Genomic DNA, 11,626 nt, shown 5'->3' on the forward strand with positions numbered 1-11,626 from the left:
GGATTTTGCTTTGCTTAGCTACAGCTATCAAAAAGGAAGCATCTACCCCATACCAGTCACTGAGGTGCCCTTGTCATTCACTGGGGAGAGAAAGGCCCTTCTCTTGAGAAAGGATGAATCCATCTCTGGAGGTGCGGTCTCTCTGCTGAACTTAGTAAGAAAAGATTGTATGTAAACACTTTTAGTAAACTTTTGAGATCTGAGATCTATGCTAATTTCTTGATAACATGCAGAATTGCAGTATTGGTTCAGAGAGCTGTTGTGGGAATATTCAAACTCCATTCATCATTAGAAAATATTCAAATTAGAAGAAAAATCTTGATCTTGCAGTAGGAAAAAAGTATTCATCTATTTTCATTTCCCAGCCTAAACGTCTTCTATTTCAATTTATCTTTTCAAATCTGTATGTATATTGTGTCTCTTTAGCTAGTCTAGGATCTAGAAAATACCAAATTAGTTATAGACTGTAATTGTACCAGACTGTAAATACACTCTAACATGCTTTCATAGAGATCTTTTAGGAACTGAAGACATGTGGAACGTGCTATTGTCCTTCTCTGGGTTGGTGGCATTGATTCAACTGCTCTTTTTGCCATTCTTTCCTGAGTCCCCTCCCTATCTCTTGCTGCAAAAAGGAGACAAGGCTGGTTGCTTGAAAGGTAAAATAAAACTTCAGATCCTTAATTTGTTAAACTGTAACTCTTGGGAGATTGAACCTAATAGAGGGGATCAGGTTTTCTACTAGTCCACTACAGATTTCTTTATAATTACATGATTAAAGATCTTGTAAAGATCATAGCATTGAATTATATTACTTCAGACTAAAAGAAGTCATCAGCAATATTTAAGCTCTAACCCTAAATACTACAGCTAGTTGAAAGCCCTTTTACAGGGCAGTCTCAGCATGTTCCAGTAAGCCATGTTCTAGTTCTTTGCTCAGTGGCTGATGAATCAAAGCATGGACTGAACTGCAAATGTTGCAAATGTCATTAAAAGTTGAAAAACACAGAACTGAGTGGATCAGCTGATGGAGGAGTATGCTTCATTCTGTCTCTTCTGTAGCCATGAAGCAACTCTGGGGAGAAGGGAATTATCACACAGAGTTTGATGACATGATGAAGGAAAAGGCTGTAACAAAAGGCACCAAAATCATGAATGTCCTAGAGGTGTTGAAAGAACCATCCGTATATCCACAGCTGAGCACCATGCTCCTCCTTTTACTGAGTCTGCAGCTCTGTGGCCTGAGTGCAGTTGAGTATACCCTGTTTCCATGCTTAGATCTATTATTAAGTAACCAAAGCACCACAATACCAACTTGTCACTTTCCTCTGGATCTGCATTATTCCTCCTCACGCAGAGCCCACTGAGGGTGAAACTCTGTGGTATCATCACTAATATTCTTCCTACCTTTTTAAGGGTACTTCTCAGGTGGGAATACAAGAGATGCAACTCAGCAGAAGTTCCTGCAAGGGCACTGTTGCTTTCATTCCCCTGGTAGTACTGCCAAAGTCTCTGTAGGAGGAAGGGTTATAAATACCCTAATGCTTGCTACAACCCAGAGATCTATTTATCCAGACTTCCATCTCCACTTTCTTTCACTTCTGCAGTAGCAGATGGCCAGCTATTGACATCCAACTTTCATTCCATTTGATAATGCATATTTATCCATTAAGCCATTTGCTTCCAGTTGTTTCCGCACACGAAGTGGTTGAGCCCAATTCAGCCCAAGCTGATAGACTCCCCTAGATGTCATTTTTATCACTTGCCTGTGGGTCTCTAGCCATAAGTCTTGCTCGAGCCTGTGCACTCTGTTGGAGCTTGCTCGTTACCATTCCCAGCAATGTGGGCAGAGAAGGCACCTCTGCACTCTGCTGACAGGGAAATGGTGCCCAGTCCATCAGAGACCTGGCAGACGACCAGCTTCTGCTTAGCAACTGGAAAAGGGCAACAGAATCAACTGTTTGTATGATGATGCATGGTCTGCTATGACTGAGATGTGCTTTTCTTTTTCCTCACTTCCTGTCTTGTCCTTTTTCACTTCCTCTTTGCCAAAACAACATCTTTTTCCCATGTTTTACAGGCAGTATATTTCTTTCAACTCCTTTTTTTTCCTGGGCTTTCAAACGGCTTTTCTCCAGCTCCACTAACCTTTTGATTTTTCACAAAGCAGGCATATCACCTCTGCTAAACACCAATAATGTACTGTCGCTTTCGCAGTGATGACAGGTCTAGTTCAAAAGGATGCTGGATAAGCACATATCACATCTATTGACTATGTTTAATTTTTAAAATGTTTCTTATTTCCCAGATCACCTTTTACACTTCGGAAATTTTTCAGACAGCCAACCTGCAGGAAAGCATAATCCCATATGTATCTCTAGGAGTTGCAATCTCTGAGCTCATCTCTATCATCTTCTGTGTAAGTCAGTTCTTTCTGGGGCTTTAAGAGTTAAAGTACATGTGAGTTGAATCTATTCTTCCTTAAAGAAAATTAATCTTCTCTTTGTGAACGGAAGAATTTTTTTGTGGCACCACATAAACCTGTAAAGTAGTTGTTACCATCCCCTCCAAATTTTTTCCCTCCTTTTACATCTTTCTTCCCATCTTCATACTCCATAATTTCTTCTAAAAATACTTCTATTATTAACACAGATATAAATGAAATGTCATTCAAACATAAATACGTATACTTATTTCTATGTATTTGTGTATAAATATATATTCAAATTGAATCATAGCATGCTTCCATTGATTACAGTGTTTATGAAAAAGTAGCTGTAACGCTGCGCAGCAACAGCAATTCATAGCATTAGAGATGCTAGAAGCAACTCAATAAAATACAAAACTTGGTAGTAATAAGATTAGTGTTTTCTAAAGCAAAAAGAAGTCAAGAAGAATGCTTGATTTGTTGGACAGCTGGATTTTGCCATGCTTCCAGTGATATGCATTTTTTTTCTACTCTCCAGAGCTCCATTATCGATCGTTTTGGACGCCGGATACTCCTGTGGGGTGGTTATTTGCTGATGGCACTGATACTGGTGTTGCTTGAAACAAGCCTTCTACTGAGCGTAAGCAAATGTCTCCCTGGGGGTGGACCTGCATCAGAATTCTTTGTGCAGGACAGCAGATAGTCAGCCTTAGCTTTCATTTCCAAAATGGTAGGTCAGAATATCTTCTGAATGCAAACTCCTAGCCCCTCTGCAAGGCTTTTTTTGTCCTGCCTTGTAGTACATCTTTTTTATCAGGCTTTCAAACAGTCAGTAAAAAACATTTTGTAAAACCATTGGCCTCACATAGCTTTCCTCCAGTTCTCTGCCTGCCTGACCTCTCCAAGCCTCACCTATGTCTTGTTCTGCTGTCCTTTAAATCCCTGGATGAGCATCCCTGTCATCACCTTTCCTATTTGCTATCCCATGCCTCCTGCAGCAGAAGCAGTGTGTACTGACCCTTCCAACAACGACCGATTTCCACCCTTGATACAAATGATCCAACTACATAGTGCAGCTCTCTAGCTACTTACGGTCGGGATGGTGGAAAGCAGTGAGGAACCCAGTGCCATGGCTTCAGTAATGCCAGTGTTTTGCACTGCATTGCAATCTTGGTCTCAGCCATAAACTTTCAGCTTCTTTCTATGTCACAGATATTTTCTGGTTCACTAGAGATTTAAACATTTCTCTGAAGTTGTCTAATTCAATAAGATAATTAGGTTAAATCAGTCACAATTTTCCCTGTGCTATAATTAGCTTGGAATTTGTTACTTGTTTTTCAGACCAGGGGGCAGTTCAGCTCACCTCCGTTGATATGACACTGCAGGCTACTTGTGGCCTTCCACTGTATTCAGTACAGAGATAAGTAGTTCCAGTGAGCGTCTACTACAGAGCCCAGCATCATGGTTTTTTTCATAAATATTGCTTCTCCTGTATGTTTTAATCAGCCGTGCTACGGCTATAACATTAAATTTAATTCTCTTCCCCCCTTTTGCCTTTTTCTAGGATCAGTTTCTCTGGATGCGTTACTGCAGTGTTATTTTCATCTTTTTATTCATTATTGCCTATGGAATAGGGCCAGGTGAGTACAACAATAAAAGCAACAGCAGAAAATCTTGTACCACAGGGGTAAGCACAGGTCATGGATGTATAGAAAGAGAACTAGACTGTGTGAATGTATCTTCGAAAATCAACAGCTTAGTTTGGACTGAAGTTGGGGAAGCCTCAATTTTTGATGAATTAATAGCCCAGGAAACAATTTCTTTAACAAATTACTTGAAACAATTCAGACTGATCAATCAGGACCCTGTTTCTTCTCACTGGATTACAAGTTCAAGCCAAAAAACCCACTTGTTACTCAGTTTACTAAGACTTGTTTTGGAGGGTGTGATTAGAGTGCATACAGACTCAACTTTGCTTAAGGGCAGAGGTAGCCTCTTCTAAAATATCAGTGTCCTCTGAACTCACCTGCAAAATCCTACTCTATGAAAGAATGATATCTGGTAGCACGCATAGTCTGTCTCTTAGCATTGCTCTGTCCTTTCTCATCCTCTCTCATTACCCTACATGGGTAATGCCAGAACTAAACTTACAGCTCTCTATTAAGATCTCACTTACCTAAGACCAACATTTACTCTGAAAGTTCCCTGACTAAACACTACTTTTAGTTATTACAGTCTCCAAGTTCAAACGGCAGCCTTTATTATTGTAAGAGCTGTATATGAGGACCATGAATGTCTTGAAAACCCCACAGAACTCCCATGGTAGCACAACCCGGGTCTCCCCTATGGGCAATGGAGAGAAATAGGCTCTTAGGGCCATTCATCTCCGTATTTTATACATCCGAGGTGGATAGAAACTGCACTTCAGGGGTGTCCATCCCTCCCCATGGACCGTAAGAGAAGTCTGTAGGGGAATTCAGATAGAGATGGCTGTGCTGCCCAAATTTAGATGATCTCACAGTAGCCTGACTTACTGGGTCTGTGTTGATCAGTGACATCAGTTCACTCACTTTGAGGAATATGGTTAACTACAACAATGTTTTTATTGCTTTTTTATGTTTATTCCTCAGCTGGAGCTGTCACATCTGTCATGAATGAAATTTTCACCCTCTCAACAAGGTCCTCTGCTTTTGTAATTGGTGGAATCATCATTTGGCTAGGCCTCACTTTCACTGGAATGATTTTCCCCTTTGCTATCGTATGTAATTTGATTGCAATCTTCTCTTTTACTCCCTCAATTTAAACTGGTTTTCTAGGCTGGTCCGGACAGGGAATAGGATGAAATGCCTTGTAGATGATCAAAGCTGTAAATCCCTTATCACTACTGGCATATGGAGGCCATTTATGTAAAACACTTCCCTAGACTTCAGACATCCTCTATTGCCTCAAGAATAGATCGAAAAGATAAATAAATTTTCTTTCTGTAAAATCAACTTATATCTCATTTCACAGGGACAAATCAACAATTTTCAATAATCTATAGGCATATGTGTTGTCAGGGAAAGCACTCATTTTATTCTATTTTTATCTCCAGATCCTTCTTGGTCCTTTTTGCTTCCTCATCTTTATTGCTGTCCTGGTCATTTCAGCGGTTCTCATCTATGTGTTCCTCCCAGAAACAAAAGGGAAGTCAACCTCTGAAATCACAGAAGAATTCAAAACATGCCAATTTAAGAAGAAACGTCATCAGACTGTGGAGAGGAATGCTACCGAAGAAAAGACATTCTGCACCAAGCTCTGACAGTCCACCATAAACTTCCACTGAAAAAAAGCACTGTCTCAAAATCGAACTGAAAGCTAAACCTTAACATGGACTTTTCTCAATAAAATGTAATCCAAAAAGTAACCCACAGATAGCCTGTCATTAATCCAAGTAGTCCTTTTTAAATTAATCCTTGTTTTTCATGGCGAGAGACAATGGCTCCTTCCTAGAGCAGCTCTGTAGCAGGAAGACACTAGTAATTACAGACACTTCTCAGAACTGGCACATGGAAAATATTTTCAGGCATAACACATCGATTTTATCTCAAGTCTTCCTCCTTTGCTATCATTTTAAAGATGCAGGATTTGTGTCTCTGTGTGTTACTTAGTAAGAAAGCTCTGCTCAGGATTAAAAGCAGGATGAAGAGAGGATGAAACATAAACAGTTCTGGCAAACAATTTTCATGTCATCTCTTTATGGCATCACACTGTAAAAGACCTGGTATTGATCATGCACTGCACATGAACAAATACCAGATAGAATAACAAAAAGAACTCAATTTTGTTCTATTTTCTTGATCTGACATCAAGTAACTGTATGTCTTGACTGTCTCTATAATGACTGTCATGGATCAGCCCCAATCCCTGGGCAATTGGTGCAGAAGAACTCTCACCTGCATCCTGTGGAGCAAACTGGCTGCACCCTAGTTGCAGCAAAATCTGGAGCAAGTTTTTGTGGTGTAAACACTGCTCTCAGCCTTATTCCAGGTACCTCATGGATGGCACAAGGGTTAACAAACATACAGGCAGTGCTGAGAGCTAGAGGACCAGAGCCCTTGGGTAAGACAGAGAGTAAGACACTTTGAGACAGTACTGAGAGAGTAGACGCTTTGAAAATTCAGACCATTTTATAAATAATTAACTGCATTAAAAAAAAAAAAGCAGAAGCTGTGATAGCCAATGTCTGCTAGCTGTGTACTGGCCTAGCATACACTACTACACTTTACCACTGCTATGCGCCACAGCACCCATGTACTGCTGCTATTCAAGAGTTATTAATCCTGCTGACAACTGCAGCATTTAGTCACTTCCCTCCCCAAACTCTTCCACCTTCGTATAGGACAATCAATTATCTTTCCATTTTCTGTCACAGTTACAAATAGTATACCATGCCTCCTGTTTAGTAGGATCATAAGTCCTATCTGCAGTTTAACCATTCACATTGATTATCATTGTGCTGCAGCACTGAATCAGTGTTGAATTTTAGTGAGTTTTCTATTTTAAAATTTCAAATAATATGCTTGCTACTTCTAAAGGAAGAGCCACAGAAAAAGCTCTGATATTAAAGCATCAGTGTGTGTTCCAGCAACTGAAACCTGGCTTAGATTTTATATTTGATCTGGTTTCACCCCCTGTATCAAAATAGGGACCACTCACAGAATCACAGAAGAGTTTGGGTTGGGAAGGGACCTTTTGTGCTACAGAATGTTCCCATTCAGAGGGACCTCTCCTGTTGAGTCATCGAAATACTTAATCCATGTGTTTTAAATGCTGTCCAATTGCTGCAAAAGCCATCAGTCAACAGAAATCATACAATGTAAACATTAACTTCAGTCTCAGAGTCAGATGATTACTTAAGCAGAAGGTGCAGAAAAGGCATGACAAAACACTTCCTCAAACGAAGAGAGTTCTGACTGCCTGGGATCAGCCACCCTTTTGATAGAGGATGGAAAAGCTCCTTTCAGAAGTGGTGAGTATTACTGGTGTTAACATGGGCAGTAAAAATTTTCAAAAGATTTCATGTAAGGTAATTTTAAATGAGCTAATTTGGGTACCACAACCACCTAACTGAAATAGCAGCGAGCCTACTGGGAGCTATAGTAAACTGCATAAATTATCTCATCAATTTACTACAAATTCTTTCCAACAAATTTGTCCAGATACAGCATGTCTGCAACTCTACATGAAAACACACATGCATACAAACACAAAGCCCTTTAATGACTAAATATGCTACATTATCAGTGCAAAGAACTGCCAGTGATTGTGACCATAGTTTCTCTGTTCAGGTTCAAGGAAGACACTTCCAAGGTGCTGCAACAAGAACCATGCAATCAGGCAGGGAAAGACAGAGATCAAAGAATGTATGGATGTTTTGACAACTGTGTTAAGTTTTATATACTAGCAACTGTGAGACAGGGCCTTATTTTCTGCAGGACTGTGGACACAGGATATAAACATACCTCACTGGTGTTCTCATTCCATGCTTGTTAATAATCATGATGCCTGAAACCTTAGAGGAATAACTAATTAATAATCTAAACAAACATGCATGTACAAATCTTATGCTGCATGAATAGTACAGTTGTATCAAGCTTTCCTCTCTGTTCTGCACAGCTATGAAGAAACCGTGGGGTGAGGGAGAGCACCAGGCAGAAGTGGATGATTTGCAAAACCAAAAGGCAGTGATGGGGAACATCAAAATCCTGAGTGTGCTGGACGTGATGGAAGACCAAACTCTGCACTGGAAGCTGTGTATTTCGATTATTGTGGTCATAACTCTGCAATTCTCTGGCATTAATGCAGTTGGGCATCTCCCCCTTTTCGTGCACTAAAGCAACTCTTAGGTGTCCATAAGAAAATTCTGCAGTTTAAGCTTGCCAACACTGTAAAAGAAGTTGTATTTGTGTGAGAGCCAAGCAGTCATGAGATTTACTCCTGGCCATCAACTGGCTGCTGATTTGACTTTGCATGTTTTTGCCCATCCATCTACCACTCTTTATTTGGAAAACTGGCATTCACTATTGAGCTGGCAAAGTGCTATATAAATGCACCATGTTATTATTTAAGAAGAGAAGTTTTGAATTATGGACATTTATTCTGCAATAATGCGGGCGACAGACTGGCTTGTGTATGTTAACCTGCTCGCAACAGCTTCTGTGCCCCCATTCCTCATTGATTCCAAAAAGACAAGGTGCTGCCTGTATCCAGGATGAAAACTTATGCTTCTTTTTGCCACTGTGCCCTCTTCCCCCATGCCCTCTGCAGCAGTGCTTCTATACAACTTGCAGCTTCCCTAACAATGTTGTAAAGGAGAATTTCTAATGCCTGACTTTCCTGTTTAAAAATAAGAACGGTGCGAGACTAAAGAGAACACAAATATAACTTTTTTTTTTTCCCCATGATGTTCCTTTCCCAGTTTGCACAGATTTCACAATGTAGTGCAGTTGCAAGTGACAGTACTTCTGAACTGCGCTGAACAGACATTAAAGCCATGGAGTAGCTCACTAGATAGGCATATGGAAAAATACAAGTTAGGATCAGTGTTCGCTATTGGCACTGTACCAGATCAATAGTGTATTCTGCTGCAGTAACTTCTACTTTCATTTGTCAATTCCTTCCCTCTGATTTTACTCTTCTCCTTCTCTTTTTCGTATCTTCTTTTCAGGAGTCCCAAGCCTTCTGCACATACAGAAGAGAGAATTCTGTGTTGTCATCTTGGTCAGTGTTACTTTTTCTTTGCTGGTCCTTTGGCAGGAACCAGTCTCAGCAGAAGCACAGCTGGAATACTGCAGAGGGACTGTTCATCCCTGTCACACAGCACCGTACCAGGTTTAAAAACATGAGCCTTGGATCCCTCTGTCTCTCACTTATGAAGTCCAGCCAGGCTCACTCAGATTTAGCTCCAATGTCTCCTGCAGAAGTCAGTCCTTCACAGGTAGTCTTTCTGGACACCTTCACTACTTTGTGGTTTAAGGAACCTTTCTAGCTCAAGCATTCATCCTCCCAGGTTGCACAAATCCAATGTGCCAAACCTCAGGAGGCCTGTTCTCCCAAATACTTACTATTGCTGCATCTCTTGCAGTTGCTGATAAACCAGACAGTATATGATTAACCCGCCACTACTAATGTTTTCATGTTGTTTTAACCCCATGCCAAAGCCTCTCTTTCTCATACTTCTGCAAGCAACATCTCAAATTATTTTGACTACTCATCCTGCCTATCTTTTACTCAAAAGGAGAGATAAAACAAGTAAGCTAGACTTTTTCCTTTTAGCTTTCTCATCTTTGTACTACTAATTTAGTGTCGTTGCTGTGACTGACACCTTCAAGAATAAGTTGGCCATCCAGTCTTACTTATTTCAGTACAGACCTATGTATCAGGGCCAAAATCACTGTTACAAGCATGCAGCTGGCATCCAACAGAACTGAATACAAGCAGGGGCATCACAGTTAGTGTGTCAGGGTTATGCTTGCATCTGTTCAAAGGAGATTGCATTCTGTAAATATTATGGCTTCAGTAGCTGTTGTTGACAGGAGAGCTAATAAAAATGGCTAGAAGGCAGAGTACAGCCTCTTTGACCTACTGCCTGCTAGAGCCTTCTCATCCCATATTTTTGTCTCTTTTTGTAGGTCTACCCTGACATAGTGGGGCTGGAACAGCGGTAGCAATAGTGGAAAGAGAAAGAAAAAAGCTACATGTGGATTCTCTCATCTTCCTCAGGAAATTCACCCATCATTAACAGCTCTGTTTTCACTTAGAATCATAGAATCATTTAGGTTGGAAAAGACCTTTAAGATCATTAAGTCCAACTGTTAATCTAGCACTGCCAAGTCCACCACTAAACCATGTCCCTAAGCATCTACATGTCTTTTAAATACCTCCAGGGATGGTGACTCAACCACTTCCCTGAACTGCCTGTCCCAGTGCTTGACAACCCTTTCTGTGAAGAAATTTTTCCTAATATCTGACCTAAGCCTCCCATGGCGCAACTTGAGGCCGTTTCCTTTTGTCCTATCGCTTGTTACTTGGGAGAAGAGACAAACACCCACCTTGCTACAACCTCCTTTCAGGTGATTGTAAAGAGAGATAAGATATCCCTTGAGCCTCTCTTTCTCCAGGCTAAACAACCCCAGTTCCCTCAGCCACTCCTCATAAGACTTGTGCTCTAGACCCTTCACCAGCTTTGTTGCCCTTCTTTGGACATGCTCCAGCACTTTAATGTCTTTCTTGTAGAGAGGGGCCCAAAACTGAATACATTATTTGAAGTGCCTGTACTCACCAATGCCGGGTACAGAGGGACAATCACTTTAGTCCTTCTGTCCACAAGTCCTTCTGATACAAGCCAGGATGCTAGCGGCATTCTTGGCCGCCTGGGCACACTGCTGGCTCATGTTCAGCTGGCTGGTGACCAACACCGCCAGGTCCTCTTCTTCCGGGCAGCTTTCTAGCCACTTCTGTAGGTCCAACACTAAATGAACTTCTAGAAGAAGCCATGTAGAGCTACAGTTCGGGCTTCACCTCACAAGAGAGGAGCCTCTGGGAACCAAAGGTGACTTTTCAATGGCTGCAACACTGATTTTGGAGTTGTTCTGGGTCAAAGCTAAAACTTGAGGGATTAAGATCCCAGTTGTCCCATCCTAACTCATTATGACATATTTACCTCCTTTGATTACTCTCATAAGTAAGTGGGTCTTAACAGTTACTGGCTGTTTCAGGCAGAGCCTTCAGGACCAGATGCTCTATTCCAAAAGCCTCTGCCAGGGCACAGTATCTCTTACTGCCTTTTTACCACACCTGACTGACAAAGATCCCCATAACCACTAGACAAGAAATACCCTTCCTCAGTACAGTCTAGCTGACACATAAAGCCAGAACAGCAGAATTAGGCTTTGAAATTTGCCTATTTTTAATCTAATAAACAATATTTACTGTGCCAATGAACCTGAAACAGAACACCACATACTTTACTTAATAAATAACAATACCTAAACCTTGTACCAGCTGCTTTTTGCTTTGTGCAGATTATGGAAGAGATACTCCACAGTTTGTATCATAGAAGTATAGTATTTTACTGTTCCCGGGAAACTGTTTAGATTGTTTTGCCTGAACTGTTCTCCTTTCCTTTTCCAAAGCCCTTGCTACCCCCAGGTGCAA

The 11,626-nt window shown here is 40.9% G+C and overlaps 1 protein-coding gene across 1 annotated transcript in view; it reads left to right on the plus strand.

Annotated features, from left to right (window-relative positions):
* The window catches only part of LOC309411184 (solute carrier family 2, facilitated glucose transporter member 9-like), a gene marked incomplete at both ends in the record, with an annotated part of 8,803 nt that extends 3,074 nt beyond the window's left edge, over positions 1 to 5,729 (plus strand). Inside the window, 9 exon segments of the mRNA XM_082007740.1 lie at positions 511 to 659; positions 1,063 to 1,250; positions 2,309 to 2,419; positions 2,967 to 3,080; positions 3,082 to 3,127; positions 3,130 to 3,158; positions 3,993 to 4,068; positions 5,059 to 5,186; positions 5,523 to 5,729. Coding sequence (XP_081863866.1) covers positions 511 to 659; positions 1,063 to 1,250; positions 2,309 to 2,419; positions 2,967 to 3,080; positions 3,082 to 3,127; positions 3,130 to 3,158; positions 3,993 to 4,068; positions 5,059 to 5,186; positions 5,523 to 5,729 — 1,048 coding nt within the window.
* Positions 5,730 to 11,626: the final 5,897 nt, after the last annotated feature.

The sequence above is a fragment of the Phaethon aethereus genome (assembly GCF_964289735.1).
Source record: "Phaethon aethereus genome assembly, chromosome: 17".
Lineage (NCBI taxonomy): Eukaryota > Metazoa > Chordata > Aves > Phaethontiformes > Phaethontidae > Phaethon > Phaethon aethereus.